Raw genomic sequence first — 26,901 nt, forward strand, 5'->3', positions numbered from 1 at the left:
TTCCTATTCTATCTTTCAAGAAATTTCAGAATGTTCTTTTCCTCGCTTTTTGAACTCTCTGCTATATCTAAAATATATACTATTATTGAAATCGATGCAAAAGATCAGTTCATGACAACGACCGAGTCGTAACAGCGCTTTGAACAGGTCCGGAACCGAGTTCGTAAGCGCGCGAGCTCTAAGCTACAAGGTCTCGCGCAGTATATAAATAGAAACCAGTAGGTCCTGCTGTGAAGTCGAGGAAGGTGGTTGGAATTCTACAGGATGCCTCTACGTACTTTCGTAGAGGATACCTCGGGAATCTGCGGGCGTGTCATTGATCCCGATATACGCGTTCAAGCATCCGCGAGAGACTGGCTTTATTGAAAAGTTCACGCCCACGTTTATGAGCTCGCGAGTGCTGCGCTCGAATTAGCTAGGATTTATCGAGCGAATTGACTCGACATGAGTAACAGAAAGGATTGTCGGTTCTTTTGTTAAGCGTAGATATACCCTTTAGTGCGAATATCGCAGATGTTTCAATTTTGTTAGTTGCTTGATTCAAAATTTCTGTAAAATAATTATTAAGACTAGTTTAAAATTATTTCACACTAGAAATATAAAGCAAGAATGAAGCAAAAGCATAATGAAATCTCATTATCCTTACACTTTGTTCATCTCTGTTCTGTAGTCATCAATGTGTAGAGGAACCCGCGACCTTGCTGGACAACCTTCGACAATGCAGTTTATACATCTTCACGCTTCATCTACGATCGCCGAAGGTCTCGGCGTTGTTACTCATCGTATCGAAGGGAAATGCTGCAAGTAACGATACACTTGATTAATCGAGCGATCAGCGTTTTAAAAACAATTAAACTGTATTTCTAAAAATCTCTATACGTTCAAAATGATATCTCATGTGATAAAAATATAAATTTATCTTATACGATTGCTTTTTGTTTGATTTATAGTTGGATTTGCAATAAAAATGCTTTTTGCTTTATCGAAACGGTAATTTTTTGTTTCCTTTAAATGCAAAATGATCGGCATCAGCGTGTAAGTACACACAAGTGCGAGCAAACAGATCGAAAAGACGTTTGTCGAGAAGAAATAGAAAAATGAGAAGGAAGATAAAGTTGAAGAAAAAGAAGAGGAAGAAGAAGAAGAAGAAGAAGAAGAAGAAGAAGAAGAAGAAGAAGATGAAGAAGAAGAAGAAGAAGAAGAAGAAGAAGAAGAAGAAGAAGAAGAAGGTTGGGCCACGACGGCCCGTTAAACTTGCATTCCTCGAGGCGCCAATCTTAATAAAATCCTGGTACCGTAGGCTGTCGTAAATTTTTGGTACCATGCCGTTCGTACATAGCCGTTCACATATGGTCCGTATGAACCGTTTATTTTTAGATGTTCGATCTTATTATCCAAAAGGAGATTGCAGCAGCCCAGGGTGCTCTTTTTAAATATATTTTACAGCAGTATCCATTGTACAGACTATTTGCATTTCATTCCAACGAACAATCGCTCGACTCACTTTTCTGTAAAAAGAAAAAAAAAATTGTTAAAAACCATATTCTTCTGAACAATCAATTCTCTACTATATAGATAAACTCTGGCGACTAAGAATACAATGACAGAGGAACGCTTTTCAATGTACACGTTGCACAGTTTTAGCGTTCATAATTGAGCGCTTGCCGCTCATCCCTCGCCAATGTACTGGTCGTCTTACGCGTTATTTTCACAAGTGTTGTACGAAGCAAGAGGAATCTAGTAGTCGCTCAATATTTGTACGTTAAACAGATTTTCTTTGTCGTTTTTGTTACGCGCCCGAAGGATGTCAATATACCGACGCGGATTTGCAAACACGAACGCATCGACGCCAAGGGGATCGTCCCATTTTTCTCATTCTTCCTTTTCTTTCGAAAGCGTCTCGTTATTAAATACGGGCAGGAAAGTTCGGTAGCTTCTGAATTACACGACACTCTGATAATAAGCGTGCTCGTATCGATATTATTTATCGCGGCGATTATCGCGTGTCCAAGAGGGAAAATATATAAAAATATTGTAGTTGTTGGCCGCATTGAAATTAGACATACGACATTATACAAGAGACAGACTCATTTGTTAAGCGGTGTTGTCGACAGAGCATGTCGATGTGAGTACCACTTAATGTGCTCAACGTACGAACAACACACATGAAATGCATCAGTGTAAATGTCAGGGTCACCGGCATACGTAGCAACCTTTCAGACAAACACGATTTAAATGCAGATGCTTTTGCCAGATTAACATATCTGCAGGGACCGTGTTCTAATTGGAGCATCGAAGCATATCAATTTTCATCACTCATTTACCAGATGTACAAATTTCAAACTATGGGAATTTCATTCACATTAGGATAATATTCTTTTATGATACCATTTTGTGTATGCATCCAATGTTCCAATTATAAAGCTGCTGAAACGCAAGGAAATAAAGTCGCAACAGCAAGATAAGCCAGTTCTGTTTTGATTCGTACAACTATAAAAGAGATCCACGTATGGGTGGCGCCGTGTTAAAGAAATGCCCCTGAGCGCTACCTTTTTACGTCACTGTTGGAGAATTTCCTACCCGCTGGCTGTTCGCCATCGCGAATCACAGTACCGGCACAATGTCAAACCGTTAAGAGCCGAGAGCACAACAGAAGAATCCATGGAATCCAAATAAACGTCTGAAAATTATATCTTACGCTCTTCTGTTACATTAAGGGACACGCATCGGGACGTGACCTGAGAACGAACAACTTGCGGAAAGCTACATTCGCCTCGACTACTTTTGCAACTTGTTTTCCGTCTTCTGTATCCCGATTTTACGTTCAAAAACATGTTGCTTCCTTAATTCACGGAATAAAGCAGCGCTGAACATGAAAACACAATAAAAAATTGTTATTTCAAAATGACAAAATATTAAATTACCAAATAAATGGTAAAAGGCATACGAAACCTCTAATGAATGACAACTGAAGTGGGATGTCCATGGAAGGAAAAGATCCTTAAAGGACGTAGAATTAAGAGACAATTTTCTGTAGAAAGATATCAAAGGACACCAGTTCTTCGCGTTCGGACACGAACAGCAAAACACGTCCGCGGGGAACCAACAGGTTTGACTTGCCAGACTAGTTAATAAATTATCGTAGTCTGCCGCCATCTTCATCTTCGAAGTTGCAAATGAGAATTCGGAATACTGGCCACCAATTGCGAAATAAAGCCTCACGCTGATTGCACACTGGTGTGCTACATGTAAAAGAAAAAAATAAATAAAAGGTGAAACATCGTAACCCGTTTGAATGGCCCAACCTTTGAAACGGCTATCCCTGGAACGAATGTAATTATCCAATTAATTATGCAAGTCATCCGATATTTTCTTGTACTGTCATTAAAAATTAATAATTCCACCAAAATGTTCGTTCTTCCTAGAGTATTAAGCATATCAAGGTTTAGCGTTCTCAGAAGGTTGTCATGGTTTCAAAAAATCTCATAGACCACCCACAGCCGTCGAGATACGATCGTAGTTATACAATGACCTTGGCTCCATGCTTCGCTTAACCTTCCTTTTATTCCTATCATTTCGTAGAAAATTTGATTTTTTTTTAACTGCACACAATTTTCAAGCATACATTGCAAAACATGCATACAGATACGTGAATGATAACAGGATATTAGCTAAAAAGAATACAGACATTAGAGAATGTTCACTGAACTATGAGTAATTAAAAATGATGTAAATAATTTGCACAAATTATACCTTTAAACAAACGAGATCGTTTAACTTTCCTGGCGCTTAAGTTTGTTAATTTTTTCCATCTTCTTAAACTATACAAAATCATTTTTGTCCATAGTTGTTGCAATCATGCATAATTCATTTTTATATAGAACATGCGTAATGCTGATGCAGTTTTCGTGCACAGCCACAAATAGCATAAACACATACATTAGCGATGCAGCTGGGTAAGTGGGTAGGCTCACGTAGTTCGTACGACCTTCATAAAAACTCGTCGATCAGAGATTGCCGGGAATGTTGAGTGAGAACTCGTCGTCTACAGGGTGGCGAATAAAAAAGTAGGCGCCTATCTTGGCGAATGAGACACCGACGCTAACTACCATACCGGAGTAAATGGTAGCGCAACGATGTAGATATAAAAAAAAAAAAGTAACGCTGATCGCGTAACGAAAATGAACATACGTTGAAATAAATATGACACCAATGCGATTTAGATTTGATACGAAATTAAAAACGGTCCTCCGTTTATAGATCGATCAGTTCGAGATAAGGGAAGTATAATTTGCGGACTTGGTTGCCCTTCGTTTCCGGGAGAAAATCTCCTCCTCCTTCTTCTCTGCCCGAATAAAGAGTTAAACGTTGAAATTCGTTGATACAAAGATTTTAGCGAATTTCCCGGGAATTCAAGGTTCGCATAAAAGAAAGACAGAGCAGCAGAAGGAGGGAGAGATAGAGAGAGCAGTCCATAGGTTAAGTCCCCACCAAAGAGGCCCGTGGAAAGATGCTGGCCGCTCTCACGTGGTTAACGCACGTAGATACATATATTATCCTGGCGCGCGCACACCTTAGCCTCCCGTGGTTCGGTGGTTAGTGGTTAGTGGGTGCACAGGTTGCCGATGTGCGCGCACACCGTGCGTGTCGTCGGGGTATGCCACCGGCGGCCAATCCGGTGCCACGTATACCGATCGCCGACTTTCTTACCCGCTTCTTACATTTTGCTTTTTTCCACGGACACGTGATTTCGGTGTGCCATCCTGATGATTTCGTCGCGTGGATCTGCCTCGACGCACCGGTTGCCTTCGAATTCCGCGTTCTTCTTCTGTGACCAAGATTTCTATCGAGTGAGGTGCGACGATACACACGGTTCATACTTGGTACCGTGATTCGATCTTCGTCATCGAACATGGCAAATTGATGATTCTGTTGGATTTTATATAAATATTGAATGCGTGTAATAAACCATCATGGTTGCTGAAGTATAGTTAACGCGTTAATATTCATCAGCTTACCGAACGGTGAGCAGACATAAACAGTTCGTTCCAGGTAAACGGTGACATCGATCTGATACGGTTTTCCCTTGGTGAACGCTCAGGATCCGGTTCAGCGATCGTGACGAAGCAGCGAGTTGGATAGAGCTCGTTCTTTTCTTGAACGATGAAACGACGGCTTCATTTCATAGTTACGAGAGAGAAAGCGAGCCACTCGGAAATACGAAATCACCGGAGCCTCTCTCGATGGTTCCGTTTATGTAACTGCGCCACTCGGATATCGCACGTGCGGTCGTTGAAGTCTCCACGCCTCTGCTGCCAGTGGCCGCGTTGAAATTTCTCAAGCAAGCCTTTATATTCGTCTCCATATAGACGTTTCTCTGCAAGTGAACGAGTAATTCAATATTAATGCGAACAAACGTTTCTTCAAAATCAATAATCTAACAAAGTGACTGATTAAACTTTGTTTCTTTCTGTGTTTAAATGTATATAACTTAAAAAAAAATAAGACAATGATTGCAATAAAGCGCAATAATGTAAAAAAAAAAGAATGATTTAATATAAAACAATGGAAATTGATGAAGCAAAAAGTGCAACCGGTAGAAAAGATTCGGTGTTAGGAGGAGGTTTAACAGAATAACGAGGAGAAGCATGAAAAGGAGGAGAAGAAAGAAGAACAAGAAGAGAAAACACTTAAACGAAGAGACCTTCGTATAACTACTACGAGAGGAGGACCTGCGCTGCGAGAGAGGCGGGAACATGCCTAGCGATTTGAATACCAAATCGCTGCTCTTGTGCAATTCCTTTGCCTTCTTTTTCTGTTTTTTTTTTCTTCTCTTCTTTTTTTGTTCTCTCTCCCGGCCCCTACGACCTTTTCACATCTACCTGCGTGCTTCGCGTATTTTTAGGCGTGACACGCTTTCTTTGTGCCGTGCGGGCCATTGCCGTAAAAAGAGCTTCCTCGAAAAAATGCGTGTACCGACACGACTGGCTCTTTTTTTCTTCCTCTTCTTCGTCGGTTGGCTACGTTGCACACTTGCCTTTCATTTCTTACGTCGGCCATCGCTTGGTCACGTTTTGAATATAAAATTAACTTCTTTCGGTTATCTACAATTTACAAAAAGATTGTTAAGTATTCCAATTTTGGTAAAACCAACGTTTGATAATGTGACAGTTAAATAAAAATTGATAATATGTTGGAAAATGCAAAGTAATCGGAACTGTATAATATTTATGCATTAACAAAAAAAAAAGAATTTTCTTTGAATACATAATTTAATGCATATCTTTTTAGTACATACGTAGCGTCTAATATAAATAGATGGAAAAGCAAATGAGTCAAATTTACACTGAAAATACTTACAAGATGACAGTGTGATATTAATTTCTGTGAAACGGAGTAACTTGATTTAGCCTCTCCTAGGCTTTGTCTGTATACGGAGAACGGAGACATAGCCTAGAATAGGTTAGGTCAGGGCTCGTTCGACACGTTCGTCTTCGTAGGTCGAGAACACACCCAAGGTCAAGCTCAAGGTCAATCATGGGTTAGAAGAATTGAGGGAATATTGTAGATAGATACGATGCTTTTTCATACAATCTTAAACTGCACATTCGTATAATGAATTATTCGGCTTCTATCTAATATGTTACCAATTATTAAGTGTTACACATTATCATGTAAATGTTATCAATTATTGTAAGAAAAATAACTATCCATGTTATTCGTACCTTATCAAAAATGACGCATTTACCACATTTGTTGGAGGATCCTCATCATCGAATTATAAACGCATTTCTTCGATTACGTTTGAAGAGGGAATTAGAAAATTGTTGTTTAGAATTTATCGATAAATAGTTTCCTTTAAAGTTTGCAATCGATAACAAGATCTATTCGTTTATCGACGTCATGAATCTTCTTTATCCACCAATGAAAAGTGGTGGGAAACCATGTTCAAACTTCCCGCTGATATTTTTATAATTCAAATTCAAACATTTTAACGAAACTGCATGTTAAAAACAGATATGTTTTAGACATAATAAATTTATCTTGTTTATTCCACTCGTACATTCTGTTATTTAGCTTAAATGTTCGTTACATCTGCAATCGACTGTCGTTAAAATTATTCTTGCATGTTTTTAGTGAAATACACAAAGAAATTAAATTCTAATTTTCTTCTTAATCACAACTATACGAAAAATATGTAAAATATAATGTAGCATTGAATACAAATAAGTGATCGTAGGTAATTATATCGTTTAAAGCACATATTTTCCTAATATAAAAGAGTAAATATGTAAAAAAATATCACGAATATAGATTTTCCAATTAATCGGTATCATTACAACGGAATAAAAATACGTACATAATTGGAAAATACATACATAATATCTATGCAGGTCATCCGTTTACATTCTCAAATTACTACTGTTTATAGCGATGTGCTACACAGTTTTTTTAATCTCATTGTTTCATGAAGCTTTTTCTTTTAATTGACCCTAAATATTCCTATGCTCGTCGACAGTATAAAACAAAATATTTCAATACTCTCAAATAATTTGATGTTTTCGATATTCTAAATAAAATTTTAAATAACTTTTCGAAAGATTGATTTTTGTTGAGAATATCAGTACACGACATTAACAACAATATGATAATTAATATTACGAATAAGTTACTACATATTGCTATAAAACTTGCAAGAGCTTGTAGATTTTCCTTAAAAATTATACAAAGTATTCGGCTGCGACAGGGCACCCTTTCAAAGGGTGCTGGTAACTGAGGTGATTCTGAACCACTTAGTTTTCCATTAATAATTCAAGAACTAAGCCTTAACAAGCATTTTAGTGAAGGAAAAAATTGTTCAGAATCACCCCACCTACCATCCCATCCGGTAGCCGAACACTCTGTATACAGATATTGTTATAGAATAAATGATTTAAAAGTATTGCAAGATAAACGTATATCTAAAACTATAATCGCAATCGTTTCAACAATTTTTTACATACATATTGCTATAATACAAATTAACCAATTCTGTTCTCAAAGGTATTTAAATATTACAGATTTATTGCAGATAAAAAGCAGTCTCTACAAAAAAAAAAAAAAAAAAAAAAAACACGGTGATTATCAACCAATCTGTATCTTCAGTCTGTATAAAATATATTACGCAAAATAATTAAGATATGTTTCTTATACACTGTCTGTAGTGTTTTAGTTTTTAAATAATTAATTACCTTATTAAATATCAAAGACTAAATATCAAAATATCTGAATAAATGATCGCCTAATTATTTGGAATAATTTAGTTACTATCATCTGAGCAATTACGTACAGTCAGTTTTTAATAAAAGAAGAACACTTCGTACACTTGTACGTTTGTTCTTCAACATAAAAATAATATTTATGCTTAAAAATATAATATTGCACAGAACGTTAATCGACGAATATCTGTGAGTATTTTTTTTTATCTCATTAACATATTATTTATCTACTACATTTCTATCGCTTGATCCGCTGATAATCAATCCGTGTACAACCAAAATATTTATCATGTTCGATTAACTGAATTTACCAAAAAGCTTTGTATAACTAAGTAATTCTTCTGCACACGCACACTTTTATTTTACTGATTCCGGACTTTACCTTCTTATGATTCCTGGTACATATTTCTACGTATGTTTAGTCAATAATCTAATTAAATTCTACGAATCTAGAATGCTTGCTCATATGTGATATGTCGAGTAAAGTATATCATCTACGGGCGACGAAGATTTTAATGCTGTAGCAACGATTTACTAGTGTGGAACTACGTGTGCCGGCGACCTATATTAAACAGAAATTTCATCAATAATTGCTTTATCAATTAATAGAAGTATTATTTGAGAAGTAAGTCCTTTTTTGACTGTGTTCCAATTAAGTACATATATGAATTTTTCTATTTTGTGGTCCCAATTCCAAGTAAGCCTGAAATAAGGATTTCATCTTACTACAAATTTGGACTTGCATCTATCGAAAATCGTTACACGTTATTTTACATTCTTTCTTAATTATAACGCCAGCACAGGCTTGTTTCACTACCAAGTTCTCGATTACAGTTTGTAGAAGTAGGAATAAGTAATATTTTTGTCATTAAAATAATCAGACTGTTACTGCAGTTTCATGATACAACAAAAGAGAAAGGAAAAAGATTGAATCAGACTAGAAAAACTTATGCGACCGATGGAATATTTTGGATTCGTTTCTACTTCTTTCAAATGACATAAAGAACTTGGTTTATAACATTAATATTTTTTAAAACTAGATGCCAACAACTTGATATGAAAAATTCACTAACCATGGGACGTAGATTTTTATGTGATTAAGTTTGCCAACAACTGTTTGTCGTTTTCTCTTTTTTTTACTTTGCTAAGAAATTTGCTTAAATACTTACGAGTAGTAATATATTTTTAAGTTTCAATAAGAATGAGATATTTCAATAATCATGTCATAAAACTTATTTTACGTTCTTATTGCCTAGAAATAGTTATTTGTTCTGAGGAACCAGTACTTTTTTCCAACTTTGGCATGCCATCGTGATGTTCTTTTCTTTACTCACAACGACAGTAAAATTCTAGCAAAATTTTCATAAATGTAATAGCAATTTTTACAGTAAAATGACAATGCGATATATATCCTCTTGATCTTGTAGAAAATAACGTCTTAGATCGTTTACAAGTATCAGAAAGCTTAACGCATTTTTGAAGTTTATCGCATTGTAAGCTTAAAGATGATTGAAACTTGACTAGAGGCGATAATCTCTTGGATTTATAATATTATAAACAAAGCTTACGCTTCTATATTTTCGGTTCCAAGTCTTTAGCTGGAAATTTAGGATTCATACGGCAGCATTTATACTTCTCATTACATGAATAATGCCTCTTGATTATCAGAGTCTAGTATCTGGAGTGAATTGCAAGCTAGTAAATTGTTAAAAAGCAAAAGTAGTAAATATATTTTTACTCAATTACTTTCGTCTCGTGGTAAAAAGAGCACGCTATTACTTGATACCGAATACTCTTATTTATTTCCCCCTAGAATGTCTACTTGATTTTTCTTGCGAAAGCGTACGTAGCGTTTGTAAATACAAAAGTTTCCATTATACTGTCCTTGGCAAACTTTCTTAATCGATTTGTTTGAAATATAGTAATTTTAGGATCATGCATAACTTTTCTAGATTAACTATGAACAAAAAAAAGAAACATCTATACGCTATAAACAACATTCCATATTTTCTATTACGGATATTCAAATGCGTCTTTGATAAACAAAGTTTTTAGAGTTTTAGTCATTTTGTTGTCGTAACACCTTATTACATAGATGAAAAGATTCACCCAGTCAATATTTATTAAAATTGACACTTTTCATTGCTATTATCCTATTAAAATAGCATTATAAACATGTATATGTATTTTGCAACGTTTCTCTGTCAAAAACGAGTCATATAATGACTTCAGTATTTGAAGTCGAAGTTAGCTGGAATAAGATCTCTAAATCGTACATATAAGTTTAGTAATTTGATTCAAACGTTGAATTCCTATATGTCTTTCGTCCATTTTAAAATTTTCCTGCTAATAACAACGATCTTCGTTGATACTTGAAACAAATGTATTAAAATTTTGTAGAAATTCCATATTCTAGCGTATCAGACGATGACTGTTTAATCTCTGTGCGCTTTAACTACTTCAATTTCTTCACGGTTTATCATCCCATTTATCAGTTTAAGATATGCCACTTTGTATAATGTCACGCTTCCAATGCAGAATATAACCTTTCTTTGTTGAATTTGCAACTATGAAAATTCGCATTTGTCCAAAACACCACTTACAATTTTCATTCAAATCTTTTTTATAAAAATCGATTCCTCGAACTTCTTGTTCGTGTCATAAGAATATCGAGTAAAAACATCAGCACAGCTCGTGATTGATCCATTAAAATATAAATTGGAAATGTCTTTTTTGCGACATCTTTGCTTCTTTTCTTTCACTTACTCGGAATATCTTTATAAGAAAACCGTATGAGTATGAGGCAATTTGAATGTTACGACGCTGGCTATCAACAGCGGTAACGCGGTTAGCAGTGCAGGCGCGATCAAAGGTGCGCCAACTAAAGTTTTATAAGTTGTTGTTCCTATTAAACCACATATTCTTATAGCCGCCGCTATAAACCCAAAACCAGTACACCTATGAAGATACAAATATTTAATATCACATTTTACATTTACAAATGAGTTCTCTTTAACGAAATGATATTTACCTTAAATGAGTGGGGAAGCTCTCAATTGTAACCAGTGTAAGCGATGTCCAAGCAACGGCAAAAACTGCTACAAAACCACCTTCAAACCCAAGTACTGCCGAACTATTTGTACCCACTAGAATCAAACACAGGGCAGCAACCGAAGAGGAAAACAATGAAATACCAATCACTTTTGGCCGCTGAAGTACAGTGAGTGCTAGTCCTGCCAAAGCAGCAGCAGGCACAAAAGCCAATTGAGCAACAAGATGACCATGTAGCGCTTCTTCTATATAAATATTGTAATCCAAATCAAGAGTCGGACACGGTCCACTTAGACTTAATTCCGTATTATTTTCCAATCTACATCTCTTAAAGACTTGTGCAGATAAATCCGTATCCACAAATCTATAAATAATAAGTAATAAGAATGCAATCTACGAAAAGACACGCTGGTAATTACTATTTCATATACGTACTTCGAATATACAATAACGCTGTCTGTAAAGTGGGTTTTACTGGACTTAATGCTACTAAATTCTACCGATTGGAAAGTACAGTTGTCGAAATCTACGTGGCTAAATACCATTTTCGTGAATCTGAAAACACGAATTTGATATAAAATCGATCTTACGTCGTTTTACATTACTATTTAAATATTTACTTACTTGCAATTCAAAAAGATTGAATCTCTGTATTGACAATTTTCTAAAGAACCACTGAATGTTTTTCCTTTATATTCTTTCCCAGAAATATGTACAGTGTGAGCTTTATACTCTGTAGCGCGTAAAAGTTTGAGGTATTCAGGACACCATACCATAAGACCATATAACCTGAAAGAGAATGAAAAGGTTACATCGTTAAACAATAAATTATCGAAATGATTCCGTAAAAATACATACCCAAATGACACAGTCGACCAAATAATTATAAGCACTATCGTGACACGCAAATGGGGGGATACAAATAGTTCCAAGAAAGAATTCCAAAACTACAAATTCAATCATAATTAAATATTATTATTGAAATATAAAACAAAATATATTTACTCCTTACCATTTCAATAGAATAAATGATATCAGCCAAAACGCTAGTGTGATTAGTAGGAGATGGAGGTGCCAAACCGCGAGGCCTTTTAGTAGGAAGCTCTAATTCAGAAAGTTGATATTGTGCACCTGTTGCACCCTTTCGTGCGTTATTTTTCTTGTATATTTTCTGCAGGGATGCATTAATGTGAACATAAAACTTTCATACTTATATTTAAAATATAGCTAGAGTTAGAGGGAATACCTGATAAACCATCATTGCTTCCACATCTCTGCCTACTTCCACTAAGTATCTTGGACTTTCTGGCAAAAAAATTAGTCCAACGGTAGAACATAACGCGGGTAAGCTGCAAAGTAAGAGGAAGCGGTGCCAAGCACTGAAATGCTCTTTATTTTCAAGAACAACCATTTCTCCAGTTGTAGGAACAACAACCCATGCTAAAAGAGCTGCATATACTCCTCCTAATGCTCCTGCTGCTACTAATAAACCAACCCATCTACTTCTGCTTAATCTTGGACAGCATTCTGCTAGATATGTAAATGCTAGTGGTAAGGTTCCTCCTACTCTGTAATTTTCACATACATTTATTTTATATATGTTTGTATAATGTATTTGTAAAGGAGATAAAGAAAGAAAAATGTTTCCTACCCAATTGCAGAGCAAAATCTAGCAGTCATAAATGTGCCATAAGTTGGCATAAAGGTAGCAACGCTACTAAACAGAGCATGAACAGACATTGCAGATAATAAAGATCTGCGTCTTCCAATTCTATCTCCTAAACCACCCCAAAATAATCCACCTAATGCCAGACCCATCAGAGTAATATTACCTATAACACAGTAATATGAAAGAATTATTTGAAAACAGATATCCAATGAAACATATTAAAAGCAACTAACTGAGCCATCCTTTTTCATTGTCCTCAATGCATAATTCAACTTCTGCGCTTGGTAAAATATATGGTACAACAAAAAATTCAACAGTATCTGCTGCAAGACTCAAGCCTGTACACAAAGCAGCCAATATTTGGAAGTAACCAACTCCAGCCTGAAACATATTTAACAATTTATAACAATTTATTATGTACAGCTAATGTATGAACACAGACATGTTATTGAAAAAACAACACAAAGTAATAAACGTCAAGTCATTTATTATTATTTATTCATTCATGATTCGTTAAAAGAATACAAATTGTATATAGTAATATACATTTAAGGCGTTAGAATGACAAATTTAACCTCAAAGAAAATTATGGAAAATAGAAACATTTACTGGAAAATCATTGAGATAATTAGGTATCTCCCGCGACTCGTATTTCGTTTTTACGATAGATTCATCCAAAACTTGATCCATTCTGAAGCTGTAAGATTTATGACACTGGCAGTGATAAAACAATTAAACACTTAAAGAAAACTTGGCTAAAAAGGACGCCATTTACAATAGGTTATGTTTTCTACATAACTGATCAAAGTTCAATATACATTTCATTTCGATGCGTCGAAAAGAATAACAGTAGCCAATGTAAATACAGAATTCAAATTTAAGGAAATTCATTGGTCGCGATTTAGTTCGCGCGATTTAGAAGCGATTCGAAGATCATCGATCGATATTGACAGTTCGATACATTTCGAGAGTCGCATTAGTTAGCAATCAGAATTCAAATTTTTAGTTGCGTAGGAGACCGTGCAAGAGAGTGGATGTCCGTAGAGTGCTCCTTCGTTTTCGCGACTTTAACGGTTTTAAACGATGAAAGTATACAAAATAATTCGAAACAAGAAGAAACGAACCTGCTTGATGGCGTCTTCGTGAAATTGTGCTAAAAGTGTAGCATCCCCGGTGGAATCGATGAGATCGTGCTCGGCGGAATCGGCTGACGCCGTGTTCCCACCTACGGTATTCGCGTTTGTCGGTTGAGTCGTCATCTCTTCGGTGTACAATCCTCCTCTAGTGTTCAATGTACGTTCTCCAGTACCGCATATCGTACCACCGCCGGAAGATGCGAGACCACCCCCGCTGCCAACGAGCCACTGACTTTCCTCCTCCGACGAGGGCATTACTGCTACAAACCATCTGAAACAGGACCAGTGGACTTGAAACGTGAGTACTCTTTATTTTATACTCCGTAATATCAAAAGAGGCAACTGCACTCTCTTCTTGAGATGAAAGAGTATTATATTTTTCGCTCGTTACCTTTTTACGATCGTCAAAAGTGAGAGATTCTCAGGTGAAAAATATGTCAGATACGCGTCATAAATGTTGCATGTTCATATTGATCATATTATAGATTTTAACATGTTTATTTTCAAAAATATAATAAAACATGAATTTTCGCAACTCATCGCACTTATTTCGGTAAAAAAAATTATTTTATTTCCCGCTTAATAGCTTTTTACGATCGTCAAAAGTGAGAAATTCTCAAGTAAAAAATATGTCAGACACGTGCCGTAGATATCGCATGTACATATTGATCATATTATAGATTTTAACATGTTTATTTTTAAAAATATAATAAAACATGAATTTTCGCGACCCATCGCACTTATTTCAGTAAAAAAAATTATTTTATTTCCCGCTTGATAGCTTTTTACAAACGTCAGAAGTGAGAGATTCTCAGGTGAAAAATATGTCAGATACGCGTCATAGATGTCGCATGTTCATATTGATCATATTATAGATTATAACATGTTTATTTTTAAAAATATAATAAAACATGAATTTTCGCGACCCATCGCACTTATTTCGGTAAAAAAAATTATTTTATTTCCTGCTTGATAGCTTTTTACGATCGTCAAAAGTGAGAGATTCTCAAGTGAAAATATGACAGACAAGTACCGCGCGTATCGTAGGCTAGCGTAAGTGTGTATTTATTTTTAGTCATTCCAAGAGTGAAAACAACTGAAATATTCATTACAGATATAGATTTAATCACCAATAACTTTCATCGTTGAAACTTGCTGGAATATTAATTTATTATTTTCTTGATTGCACTACGGTGTGTGGATCGAACAACGAATCGCACTGCTGAGGCACGTAAATGATATGATCGAAGAATAAAATATCGTAGACGGTAACGTTTGTTCTCGTGTGCACAGTTGATTTTTCGGTCGATGAAACAATATATCTCTGTGCATTCGTCGCGTCGCGTCGGTTTCTCATTAAACACTAAATATTCTTCCTTTGAATATTAAACGATACTAGTAGGAAATTTGCGACGCAAAGATTATCAGATATTCAAGAACGATAAATATTTGTCAACTTTCGCGATAAAGCAGCACCTTCGTGACACGATATGACATACAAATACAGTATACATATATACATTCATATACGAGAATTGCATAAAAACGAAACAGATGTTTTAACGGAAGAAAAACGATAATGTCGTACCGTCTGATCTTTTGTTGTTTAAATTACCACGATTTTCGATAAGAAGAAAGGAAAAATGAAACACTCAAGTTTCTGTACACTTCTGTTTCACTCTAAATTAGCCCCTTCTAATGGACCGTGACGCGTCGCATTTTCTAGCCAACTGATTACCGTCGAATTTGGTCACACTTTGGTTACGTTCACTTGTCCCGTTTCATTTCAAATAGAATCACGATACCAAGAGGGTAAACACAAACGGCACGTGGTTGTATCGCGACGCGTTCAAAAGGCTGCACTCGTTGAATTAATATACGCCGTAAATAAGTATGCGATCCATAAACAGAAAATTTCGAGGTTCGCTGTTCGGTGCGTCGGTCTCTGACTCCCGCTAACCACCCTGCTCAACTTCATACATATGTACTGGTATACATACAGTACGTATTCGTATAGAAACTCCGACCTCTGTGCGCAATGACTGTCGCCTCGATACGTACAGAGAGTAATGCGCACATGATAACCATATTTAATTGGTGATTATCACTAATTAGGAGATACACAGTCTGGCGTATCGCGTAGTCAGCCGTAATATGGATGTATCTCGATTTCAATGGAACGGCCTGGGTGTCGCAGGGTATTAAAATAACCTAACATGCGAACATATAAATACACATATATCCTACCTGGTTAATAGATTTCCGTGAAACGTAACACCTTCCAAATAATCGTTTCCGGCTTCAAGTGTTAGATCGTTCAAATTCGTTATAGATCTTACTGAATTATTATTACTCGATTCAAGGCATTCGACAAGTTTATCGGTTCTTGTTACGAGGTGTACAGCTATTGTCTTGCATCGCGTAGAATAATATCGTTGTCCTCAAGATAGAAATGCAATTCTCCTTTGTCTTATCATATTAATTGCACTATGGCAAACCTTGGTACCAGCTGTTGCTAGAACTGATGTATTTCGACTACCTACTACTGTTCCTCGTATCGACTTCTTCGTACATATCATGTTTTATAACGCGATGACATTATGTTGAGAGATCGGTTCGATGAGAATTTGATAGGCGAATGTGAGAATCGAAATCTATTCGATTAAAACTGAATGATAAATAACGTGTATTTTAGCAATTTTTGCGACGATGATAATCCGATTATAAAGTCAGCTCACGGTTAACGCAATGTTACCCCATCCGTGATGGCCAGGTTTTCTTTGACCCACCGGTGATTACCATAGAACGAGCCTTGAGTTTTACATTTATTTCAATCGTAAACACTAGAATTCTCCTCTCGGCGATCGTTCGATAGGAATGCACAGTTTCACGATGTCGTTTCTGCTAGCACAACAATCGGGTCAAAACCGAAAGGGTTTTGATGCGCGGCATGTCTTCTTGGAAATCAATGAAAGGACGGCAAAGCGCGGATACGGAAATCCTCGAGTTTTCCACCGAGTTTTCACTGTTTTATTAAACACCAGCTATTTATATCGATCGACGATATTTAGTTATCGCGAAAGAATGATTTTTCTAGCGTTTCAACACTTTGTACGGCGATATTCTACGGATGCTGATGAAAAACAACGAGCTCGCTTACATTTTCGCTACTAAGAGACAAACAGTGCGCGTGTATCGATTGAAGGAACAACTACGAGTCGTTAGAATCACCTTCGCCCTATATAGCAAGTACCACTGTATCACCCCTCGACCCCTTGCTACGTCAAACTCGACGAGTGTTTGTAGAATGGCTCATAGGAGAGATCTTCGAAATTTCAATATTCTGTTAGAATAGGATTGTCAACATATTCAAATATTCTATATTTTATTCTCTTTATTTCTCACTGGACAGTTGTTATTTTATCAACTGATTTACAAATAAATTAATGAATGATAAGGGTAAAGATAATAGACAATTGTTTGGCCGACTTTAATATGCGTGTATTCAAATTCAGGAAGTAAGAGTTTCAGTGTATATAGAATTTGATGGCCTGTAAAGTCAAAATTTATGTCTAAACCAGAGATGAGCAACCCGTTGTAAAAAAAGATTACTCATCCCTGGTCTAAACGATTATAACGTTCAATAGGGAATACTATCGTTTGTTAGAAAAATAAGCGCTTTATTATTCGTCGGAAACTTCGTCTTCTTCTGCCGCGGCTCTTTCTTTCTCTTCCATCCTTGTCCGTGCAATTAACTCTTTAGCTGGATTAAATACACCGTTTGTTTGTACATTGCATATATAACATCTTGTGCTTTTTTTGTAATGCTCTAAAGCGCATTTTTCACAAAAATAATGTTTACATCTGAAACAGAGATGTTAATTAATCAACAGCTGAATCTCTGAGAAAAATTATACATACTTTGTAATAACGGGATCGGTAAAACTGTTCCGACAAATGAAACATTTAAACGGCAATGTTTCTTCGTCGCTGTCGATTTCGTATTTTTTATCATCCTCATCCCCGCTGTTATTATATTCTCCTGTAGCGGCTTCTCTTTCCAATTGCCAGCCTAATTTATAATCGGACCGGTCGTGAAGAAATTTACAACTATCTGAAAATGAAATTACACTCGTTATCTCTGATACTTTGTTCGGTATTTCATTCGCTAGCCAATTAAGTACCTCCAAAACCACAAAATCCAGTTTCCTTGTAATCTTTACATATGTCTGGCTGATAATCCCATCTAACGGTTGCTCTTAGATTAGATGGCGCACGAATTGGTCCCTTACGTACCATACCACTGGAAGCATTTCCAGCTGCAGTATCTTTCTTTTTATAGTATTGAGCATAATTGTTCAAACCCCTGTAAATTTTATCATCTTCCTTTCCTTCCAGTTCCTAAAAGATATTATGCTGTGTAATTCTATTGTACTTTCAATTATTATTATTATTTTCATTGTTTCCATACTTCATTTATTTTTTGAGCCTTTTCAAACAAAGCCTGAGCATCTTTGTCCTTTTCTGTCTCTGTTTCCAAAATTGCTGTTGCCCTTTGATCGCTTGGTCCAGCTGGCATAGGGGTTCTGCTACTCTTGTAAGAAACTGTAACGCTTTCATCCTCACTGTTATCATTGTCGCTAGCTTTCTGCTGACTTTTCAATCTTCTTGTGTTAGTCTGCAAAATACTGTATTTACAAAAAGTTTCATCCTTTTATTATATTAACATCTGTTTCACAGATATAAATATAGATTTGTTCCTCGTTAATAAAAATAATATTATAACCCATAATTTGAATACTTACGCTTTGTTTCATAGGATTGTGATCATCCTGTTTTTTTTCTTTCTTAACTACCGTTGTTTCATCCTCGCTGCTCTCTATTTAAAAAATAAACATAGAAAAAGAAGAAACTTTATTATTCGTGTGTTCGATAGATGAATAACCTATCAAGAACACTAATCAAATTTATATAATGAAATTAAAGTTTATTAGAGAAACGGAAGAAAATTTAGAATTTTTCAAACACACGTACCGTCTTCGTCGCTCGTTGCTTTGCGTTTCCTGGTTGCAGTACTTCGAATTTTCCTTCTTTTAAATAAAAACGTGCAATTCTTCTTGTCTGTTTTCGGTTCTGCGTCTTCCATGTTTGTTTTGTAAACAATCCAGTTCCAGCACTTTTGTAATCTCAAGATATAATATTTTTTCATTAATTTAGAACTGGTGGAAATATATATTTTGATCTTCTATTTAATTGATCAATACTACATTTACTCAAGTGAATTAAACTTGTGAGCAAGTACGTTTTAAAAGTATCGCATACATTTTTCTAAAGACTAGTAATAGGTTACGTTTGATTAATCAAAGACGCTGCATTTCATATAAATCCAATTCATATAAATGGAATCACAAATGAAATAATTTCATAGATAAAGAAGTGCAAATTCGTTATTGAAAATAAATCGGTAACAAATTTTTGGCGCGTTTCAGAAAAAAAACAGTATGAATAAAAAAAAAAGTATGGCAATTGATTTTCAAGATAATATGATTCTGTTAACAAGAAAATATTTGAAACGTAAAATTATGTGCCCTGAAACAAAATTTAGGCATCATGTTAAAGAACGCTTGCATATATTAGAACTATTAAAGCGTACAGTAGATACGGGTGAAAGTAATTCCGCTTTGTTGATTGGACCTAGAGGTAGTGGAAAAACAACAGTAAGTTTAACTTGTCTGTTAAAATAGAGTACAATGATTTCATTGTTTGTTCTTATGGATGTTCATTGTTCCAGCTGATAAACAGCGTTTTAAAAGAGTTGTCTTCTATTAAAAGTTTCAAGGAAAATGCATTGATAGTGAATCTTAATGGTTTGGTTCATACTGATGATCGTTTGGCATTGAAAGATGCCACTCGTCAAATGCAATTAGAAAATGTAGTTGGTGACAAAGTTTTTGGTACCTTTGCTGAGAACCTAAGTTTCCTACTTGAATGTTTAAAATCAGGGGATAAGAAACATTCGAAACCAGTTATTTTTATATTGGATGAGTTTGATCTGTTTTGTGAACATCACAACCAAACTTTGTTATATAATCTGTTTGATATTGCTCAGTCTGCACAAGTAAGTTTCTAATGCAATGTAGCATTATCATTTCTTTTATGTATTTTCATAAAATTAGTTTATCCCTTCTTAGGCACCGATATGTGTGATAGGAATGACTTGTAGATTGGATGTTATAGAGCTTTTAGAAAAGAGGGTAAAATCAAGATTTTCTCATAGACAGATATTTTTATTTCCTGGTGATACATCATCCTCAGAGCAACCAACATCTGGCTTTGATAGTCGTTTAGAGCTATTTCAACACCTTCTCAGTCTTCCTGATGATGAAAATGTAAATAGGATAGAACAGCAATACGATGATTGTACAATAGATCCACAGTTTGGATCAATGTGGAATGAGTATATAAAAAGTTTAGTTAATAATGCTACCATGGTGAACTTGTTAAAGAGATTGTATCAGATAGATATAAGTGAGAGAGGCTTTAGAAATTTTTTGGCAGTTGTGGTTTCCACATTGTCAGAAAAACATCAGAGATTAGAAGTGAATGATTTTGTAGAAGCAAGTAAAATGTTTTCTCAGGATGACAAAGTACTAATGCTCGAGGGATTGTCTGTTGTAGAGATGTGTTTAGTAAGTGTATTTGTTTCTGTTTCTGGTTCTGTTGAAACAGAACATATTTTCATTGTATTGTCATTTTATAGATAATAGCAATGAAACACGAAACAGAGATTTATGATGGGGAGCCATTTAATTTTGAAGCAATTTATAACAGATACATTAAATTTGTTAATCAGAATTCTTTTATGCAGAGCGTTCAGAAGCCCGTTATTATGAAAGCTTTTGAACACATTAAGGTAAGAATTGTAAATAGGATTGTTCTTTTGTTATGAAGTTTGAATAATCAGTCATGCATACAATTTTCTTAGAATTTAGAATTCTTACTGCCAGTGGGTGGCATGAATTCCAAAGTTGAAAAAGAGTATCAGTATTATAAATTTGTACTCACACCAGAACAGATTATGGAAGCTGTGAAAAATTATCCTGGATTGCCAACAGAAGTTTCTCAATGGGCTTTATCTAGCGTGTAATGACGATGATTATCAAAGTTGTAGATACTAACAAATTTTGCGTTCGTAATGCATCAGTCTTCTATAATTTTAGAATATCCATTTTGCTACAACTAATTATTAGAGGAATAGAATGTTTATTTACATGCGATATATATATATTTTTTTCGAGCGTAAATGTGTGTTCATTTCAAGAGTATATGCTTCTACATATACTAAGATTATACGTATAAGCAAATTTCGTAGTTAAAAAAGTATTTCTTTAAAAACTGCATTTAGGTATGACAGTTTTACAAAGAATCGTTGTTTGCATTTACTACTACACGTGACAGTTGAATTTGTAAATAGATTTTTGATGTTTGAGAACATTGATTAAGGTAGATGAAATTGTTATTTTGTGAATATCCGTTACTACAGTCTTCGATTCCTGCCTATAATAGCATAGCAAAACGTCCGATATTACGTCCTTAATAAGTAATAAAGACAACAAATAACTTTTCATAACAATATTTTATTTAAAATTAACTATGATAGAAGTAAGCTCTGTATATGTGCCATGCTACTTATCGAGCCATTCAAGGTATAGATATATTACGTATATGTACTGTATCTGTGATTTTTCAACAGGATTATTTCCTTATACATTAGCGTGCATAATTTTCATATATGTAACTCTGTATAAGATTTTGATTATTTATTACAGAATGTGTGTATAGTGTACGTCTCACAGTAACGTGTGAAAACTGAAAACGAGTTAGAACGTGTATGTATGTGAATACATTTATACGTTTCTAATAAATTAACATTCGATAAATTGTTAAAAAGCATTGACAAATATTAATCCATCCAAGCGAAATTTGGCTTATTGCTTCCAGTTAATACTATGTCGGTAATAGTATTTGTTTGAGGAATCTTCGATAAATTTTTTCCGAGAGAAAATCGTTTTTTCTGTTTTAAACGATTTTTACGGTTGTATCTTTCGATATACGAATCGTGACCTGTCGTAAATAGATTTGTATAATTAATTGAGAAATATTTATTAATTGCATATCTTACCAGGATTGATTCCTACAGGAGGCACGTTATTTAATTCATGTTCTTGTGAAAATGGACGAATAGCAGACATAGCTCTGCTTACTCCAATCTAGAAATACAGATAACGAATCTCGTAATATGTGAAATTTTCGAATTATGATTATAGAAGAATTTCAATAAAGACCTGTATATGTCTTATTCGATGCTCTACTAAATCTGCACCTAGAAGTTCTTCGTGAACGCTCATTCTAATTGGTATAATTTTGTTTATGAACTGAAACAGTGAAATGATAACTGAACCATAAGTTTCAATTTGGAGAATTTCTTTGAATGATAGTTCATACAACTTACCCATAACAAAGCTAGAGATACAAGAAAACTCCAAAGTGCTAAACATATAACAGTTAGACATTGTATTCCTAATAAGTACCAACCTCCTCCTATGGAAAGAAATATTTAGCATAAAATGTATTTGATTGAAAACAAGAATCCATTATTGCAAACCTTTGAACAACCCTTTTCTTCCTTTGGTAGTATTAAGAGGATATGGGTTATCAGCAAATAGACCGATAGCAATGATACCCCAAACTCCACTTGCACCTATATTGGAAGACAAACGATTGAAAAGCCAAAAAAGAAAGAAAAATGAAGGCTAAATTAAAATTAAAACCGTGTGTTGCACTAGCTCCAACAGGATCGTCGATATGTATTTTATCTAATAGTGGCATTATGAAGCACGTGATAAAAGCACCGATCATTCCAATAAATATAGCTTCCCAGGCTCTATAAAGGAAACAACCGCCTAACTGACATTGTAGAAACAGCAGTAACAATTTTCTTCTAATATTGATAAATGATAGTCTTAATAAAACACACCTGTAACTGCAACCAGTGCACCAAGAATACCATTTATCTGGCTCAAAATATCAATTCCATTTGGATTATATAAACTGAAACCTAATCCAATTAAACCACCTCCCATGCTAGCTAGCATAGTAGAAATCGCTGCCCTAGCTGCATATTGCCATCGTTGTCCGCTGACACCGTATGTACTGCCACTATTGAAAGCTAACCAGCCCCACCTTGTATCATTATTTCTTGTTTTATAATCATTCATAATTGCAAGTCTCTGATTGATTAATTGCCGATTATCTTCTACTTTACCAAAGTACAAATAAGCCCATAATGGCATTGACCGGACATCCAAGAGGCAATGGATCAATTCCTTTGTCGTATCTGCCCAGTCTTGGTCCTAACATAATGGCACATGCAAGTGCTAGAACAGAGTAGTATCAAGAGTGGGAAGATTTTGATAAAATGTTCACACTATTTTACCAGAAATGCCTCCAACAAGATGAACTGCTCCTGAACCAGCAATATCAACAGCACCTAAATTTTTTAAGAACCCATGATCACCCCATATCCATCCAGCTGGTACACAATATACAATGGTGTTTAAGAAAGAAAATAAGCAATACGCTTTAAAATTGCATCTGTAAGCACAGTGTTCAAGTAAAATAAATTAAATTATCTCATCATTTTTCATCATAATTACCGTTCGGCCATAGCACCGCTAACGATTGTGGTTGAAGTAGTTGCAAAACTTAATTGAAACAAAAATGCAGCACACTTTGGACCCATAAGTTCGTCACTTATGGAAGGATCTATCAGAAATTCACCCATACCGATAACAGGATTGTTTAATCTTTCTGATCCGAAACTCATAGCAAAACCAAATGCCCAATAAGTCAGTCCACCAAGTACTATATCTACTACATTTTTCATCATAATGTTAACTTCATTTTTTAAAGAAACGCATCCAGATTCCAACATACCAAAACCTAAAACATTAAACGTTTAGAATTCTATAACAATCGCGATGCCATTTCAGAATTTTACCCGTTTGCATAGTAAAGATTATAAAAGAATTTGTCACAATCCAGTTGGTGTCTTCTTGATTAAGATTGTATGCAGAAGTAACGTACGTTTCGTTAATTGAACTATTTGTAATGTTTGTTCCATTACTTTCTAATTCCATTTTATTTGAAGACTTCTTTCGCTAAAGCATTAGCATCAACTAGAAAGTATCTTGTACTTGTAGTTAGGAACAGCAGTGTCCCTGTGGAAAACATGTTAAAAATGGATGAACCAAGAGCAAAACACGTTAACTATGAATAAAGTGCATAGTTTCAATTGCTTTCTTTAAACGCGAAGACATCGTGTTTCGTAGAAGATATCGTAGAAGCGAGTAATTTTGAATAGGAAAATAATTTTCATACAATTTGTTTTTATAATTTTTTTATTGGCCCACATCCAGCCGTTACAAAAAATTTTCACCTCACCACATATTCAGCAAATTCTTTCCATTTCTTTATGACTGAATAACATCAAATCATGTGAATATAATAGAATACTAGCCTAAATAAAAGTAAACGATATCACATGAAACGTCTACGTAGAATCACGAATTTATCGCAAGATAATTCTATTAATGTACGTAAATATATTTTTTTAGCAATAGTAAAGTTAGTTGTCGTTTTGTAATATAAAGAATATTTTTGTTGAAACAGTTTTTCAAATTTATAAATATCAGGCTAGACATGATACAAGATCACATTACATAGCTCTGATTAATCCTTCTTACGTCCTATTACCCTAGGCTTCCTCGATCGGCGGTGAGTGATGGAATCAAAGGCAAAAAAAAGAGAGAGAAAAAAAGAAAAAAAAAATACAACGTTCGCATAGTTGGCAGACGAACATGTCCAATTTATCTTAAGGAAGCAAACTTAGTTTAGTGTGCGGTGCTAGGATTTAATGTTTCACTCAAAAGATTGAAAGATATAATTTTGTTAATACTTCCAAAAGCATCTAAAAGGACTACGTTGTAGATGGCAAATTTTTGTTGTCCAATTTTTTATTTTAATGTCTTCTGTTTTGTGATTTAGTGTCCATATACATTCTCGTCACTGTATGCCATATACAGAAAGAAGTCTTCCTCGTGGTGTTCCTATAAAATTTATTATGATATTAAATAGAAATGTTATAAATTTCAAAGAATCATTAAATCATCGATAATTACCGCGTAGAGGGAACCCATAGTGGCGCTTGTCGGGGGAATGATGTTGTTAACAAAGAAGAATAAAGCATCTTCGGGACGAAGATGAATTCGTTTACGGATTAGAAAGTAAAATTGACCCACAGTCAAATCAGATGGTACTAGGTACTTTTGCTTGTCCAAATCGCTAATTTTAGCTTTTGGTGCTTTCTCAACAATGACCTATAAAACAAAAACAAATATTTCATTGAATGATGTTAGTTAATTAAGACTATAATGCAGTTACAGGTTAAGTAAAATATAGATTTTTAATCATTCTGTCAAATTCTTCTTCCTTGTTATCTAAGCTATAGATTGTTTATATCTTGGCTCATTGTCAAGATCAGAAAACAAGCTTCAAATCCATATTTGATATTATATGCATTTGATACTTATCCAAATCTCTAAAGTAACAACAGCTGATCTATATTTTCAAATGTTTCATCCCACATAATAAAAGAAACTTAAATAATAAGAAAAAATCTCGTATGTTTAAATTTCCCGTGCATTTAATAGAAAGAAAAGGTATTTCCTGTTTCCTGTTACGTTTTGTCGATTGTGAATGACCAACTATGGAGGAAAGCAAGATCGATAGATTTAATGAAAAAGCGAAACAAACGAATACGAATATTTCATTGAAATTGTCATCAGCGTGTAAATTAAAAGAATAATCTCAATATATGAACATATGCAGCGTAGATAGTGTCGACCTTGTTCAATTCCAGTGCAGGAAATTCTGCGAATATGATCGAGTCACAAACGATATATCAAACTCGTCCGCCCGTACCAGTTAAATGTTTTTCCTCATGACGAATCAATTTTTTTTTCAAAATAGCTCATTCGGTTTGAAAGAAAGGAGAAGAAATTTCATCGTCAATTGACAGAATGATTTCTCGAATGAGAACTACTCACGGGAACCCTGTCGGGATATTTTCGTCGAATTTTTTCGCCCTCAGCCTTCCTCTTTTCAAAAGGGTGTTCCTCCTTGTAACGAAACTTCATTTTTTCTTTCTCGTAATTGCACGAACAGTGCAATTTAATGAGATCGTGTTCCGCTACTGATCTGGGTGGATGTTTTGTCTATCGATTTCACACGGATTTTGCTGATTCCGAACTGGAAAGACGGCGACACAATACCTCTTCTATACTTCTGTCACAACAATCACCGTGCGTCAGATCGTCTGCGCACTACGGACGTTTTTCCACTCTACGCTATCACCAAATAGTCCCTCGAGTTTTTCTCTGAAATTCGAAGAAAATTAAACAGAGAGATCGAACGATATCTGAAAATAATTTTACTCGTTTGAATGTGCTTTCAAGAGTTATCAGTATGTCTCTTTCCGTTGGAAGAAGAATGGTTTTACTGACGTATGTGATAGTTAAGACAGGACTGTCTCTATACTATTCCGTACCTTGTACACACGTTACATATATTACTTAACATTATGTTAGAGTTGCAAGAGAAACTTGGTGAGATTTTTAAACTAAATTTAATATTTTTACATGTAGATATATTGCCTATGAAAAAAAAA

The 26,901-nt window shown here is 34.9% G+C and overlaps 6 protein-coding genes across 12 annotated transcripts in view; 2 read left to right on the forward strand and 4 right to left on the reverse strand.

Annotated features, from left to right (window-relative positions):
* Positions 1–657: 657 nt before the first annotated feature.
* On the reverse strand, positions 658–14,369 carry LOC117609582 (synaptic vesicle glycoprotein 2B). 7 transcript variants are annotated; one of them, XR_013062372.1, is made up of 17 exons: positions 14,103–14,369; positions 13,212–13,359; positions 12,961–13,141; positions 12,556–12,877; positions 12,322–12,480; positions 12,168–12,256; positions 11,934–12,098; positions 11,745–11,864; positions 11,290–11,673; positions 6,726–11,216; positions 6,361–6,635; positions 3,754–6,104; positions 3,306–3,671; positions 2,953–3,242; positions 2,550–2,866; positions 1,259–1,508; positions 659–798 (listed from the first exon to the last, which is right to left on the reverse strand). XR_013062372.1 is itself a non-coding variant. In XM_034336116.2 (10 exons), the coding sequence occupies exons 1-10, from the start codon at positions 14,367–14,369 to the stop codon at positions 11,036–11,038; spliced, it is 2,016 nt and encodes a 671-aa protein (XP_034192007.1). In that variant the 3' UTR covers positions 6,292–11,035. The 7 variants fall into 7 exon arrangements, 1 of the variants encoding a protein (XP_034192007.1); XR_013062373.1 differs by having other exon boundaries at positions 3,754–5,377; positions 5,883–6,104; positions 6,361–11,216; XR_013062371.1 differs by having other exon boundaries at positions 3,754–4,929; positions 5,019–6,104; positions 6,361–11,216.
* Syb (Vesicle-associated membrane protein synaptobrevin) overlaps positions 14,272–26,901 on the forward strand; it is a 32,146-nt gene continuing 19,516 nt past the window's right edge. The window contains exon 1 of the mRNA XM_034336160.2: positions 14,272–14,412. The gene's annotated coding sequence lies outside the window, so the exon portion shown is untranslated. The remainder of the gene's footprint in view (positions 14,413–26,901) is intronic.
* mdlc (RING finger protein mdlc) lies at positions 17,503–19,323 on the reverse strand. Its single transcript, XM_034336132.2, has 6 exons — positions 19,149–19,323; positions 18,920–18,993; positions 18,586–18,792; positions 18,299–18,515; positions 18,036–18,228; positions 17,503–17,978 (listed from the first exon to the last, which is right to left on the reverse strand). Exons 1-6 carry the CDS (start codon positions 19,321–19,323, stop codon positions 17,798–17,800), a joined length of 1,047 nt encoding a protein of 348 aa, XP_034192023.1. The 3' UTR covers positions 17,503–17,797.
* Positions 19,483–21,408, forward strand: Orc4 (origin recognition complex subunit 4). Its single transcript, XM_034336128.2, has 5 exons — positions 19,483–19,831; positions 19,906–20,232; positions 20,306–20,803; positions 20,875–21,027; positions 21,100–21,408. Exons 1-5 carry the CDS (start codon positions 19,616–19,618, stop codon positions 21,259–21,261), a joined length of 1,356 nt encoding a protein of 451 aa, XP_034192019.2. The 5' UTR covers positions 19,483–19,615; the 3' UTR covers positions 21,262–21,408.
* Positions 22,078–24,483, reverse strand: Amt (Ammonium transporter). The gene is made up of 11 exons (XM_034336126.2): positions 24,175–24,483; positions 23,831–24,116; positions 23,611–23,768; positions 23,440–23,551; positions 23,152–23,357; positions 22,946–23,077; positions 22,780–22,875; positions 22,627–22,715; positions 22,460–22,549; positions 22,297–22,384; positions 22,078–22,238 (listed from the first exon to the last, which is right to left on the reverse strand). The coding sequence occupies exons 1-11, from the start codon at positions 24,311–24,313 to the stop codon at positions 22,078–22,080; spliced, it is 1,557 nt and encodes a 518-aa protein (XP_034192017.2). The 5' UTR covers positions 24,314–24,483.
* On the reverse strand, positions 24,995–26,712 carry Atg8a (GABA type A receptor-associated protein autophagy-related 8a). Its single transcript, XM_034336162.2, has 3 exons — positions 26,282–26,712; positions 25,355–25,552; positions 24,995–25,282 (listed from the first exon to the last, which is right to left on the reverse strand). The coding sequence occupies exons 1-3, from the start codon at positions 26,369–26,371 to the stop codon at positions 25,217–25,219; spliced, it is 354 nt and encodes a 117-aa protein (XP_034192053.1). The 5' UTR covers positions 26,372–26,712; the 3' UTR covers positions 24,995–25,216.

Source organism: Osmia lignaria, chromosome 7, assembly GCF_051020975.1.
Source record: "Osmia lignaria lignaria isolate PbOS001 chromosome 7, iyOsmLign1, whole genome shotgun sequence".
NCBI classification, from domain to species: Eukaryota; Metazoa; Arthropoda; class Insecta; order Hymenoptera; family Megachilidae; genus Osmia; species Osmia lignaria.

What these genes read in the sequence shown, in the direction of transcription:
- LOC117609582 (XM_034336116.2), bottom strand. Translation starts at nt 14,369, where the DNA reads ATGCCCTCGTCGGAGGAGGAAAGTCAGTGGCTCGTTGGCAGCGGGGGT. An exon ending in TCATTTATTCTATTGAAATG is followed by an intron (nt 12,257 to 12,321) that starts GTAAGGAGTAAA and finishes TTGAATTTGTAG; the next exon opens with TTTTGGAATTCTTTCTTGGA. An exon ending in AGCTTCCCCACTCATTTAAG is followed by an intron (nt 11,217 to 11,289) that starts GTAAATATCATT and finishes GTATCTTCATAG; the next exon opens with GTGTACTGGTTTTGGGTTTA.
- mdlc (XM_034336132.2), bottom strand. Translation starts at nt 19,323, where the DNA reads ATGAAAAAATATTATATCTTGAGATTACAAAAGTGCTGGAACTGGATT. An exon ending in AGGCTCAAAAAATAAATGAA is followed by an intron (nt 18,516 to 18,585) that starts GTATGGAAACAA and finishes AATATCTTTTAG; the next exon opens with GAACTGGAAGGAAAGGAAGA. An exon ending in TGGATTTTGTGGTTTTGGAG is followed by an intron (nt 18,229 to 18,298) that starts GTACTTAATTGG and finishes TTTCATTTTCAG; the next exon opens with ATAGTTGTAAATTTCTTCAC.
- Orc4 (XM_034336128.2), top strand. Translation starts at nt 19,616, where the DNA reads ATGAATAAAAAAAAAAGTATGGCAATTGATTTTCAAGATAATATGATT. An exon ending in ATATTGCTCAGTCTGCACAA is followed by an intron (nt 20,233 to 20,305) that starts GTAAGTTTCTAA and finishes ATCCCTTCTTAG; the next exon opens with GCACCGATATGTGTGATAGG. An exon ending in AAGCTTTTGAACACATTAAG is followed by an intron (nt 21,028 to 21,099) that starts GTAAGAATTGTA and finishes CAATTTTCTTAG; the next exon opens with AATTTAGAATTCTTACTGCC.
- Amt (XM_034336126.2), bottom strand. Translation starts at nt 24,313, where the DNA reads ATGGAATTAGAAAGTAATGGAACAAACATTACAAATAGTTCAATTAAC. An exon ending in TCTTGTTGGAGGCATTTCTG is followed by an intron (nt 23,552 to 23,610) that starts GTAAAATAGTGT and finishes ACTCTGTTCTAG; the next exon opens with CACTTGCATGTGCCATTATG. An exon ending in AAGAAAAGGGTTGTTCAAAG is followed by an intron (nt 22,716 to 22,779) that starts GTTTGCAATAAT and finishes TTCTTTCCATAG; the next exon opens with GAGGAGGTTGGTACTTATTA.
- Atg8a (XM_034336162.2), bottom strand. Translation starts at nt 26,371, where the DNA reads ATGAAGTTTCGTTACAAGGAGGAACACCCTTTTGAAAAGAGGAAGGCT. An exon ending in AATATCCCGACAGGGTTCCC is followed by an intron (nt 25,553 to 26,281) that starts GTGAGTAGTTCT and finishes TTTGTTTTATAG; the next exon opens with GTCATTGTTGAGAAAGCACC. An exon ending in CTATGGGTTCCCTCTACGCG is followed by an intron (nt 25,283 to 25,354) that starts GTAATTATCGAT and finishes TAAATTTTATAG; the next exon opens with GAACACCACGAGGAAGACTT.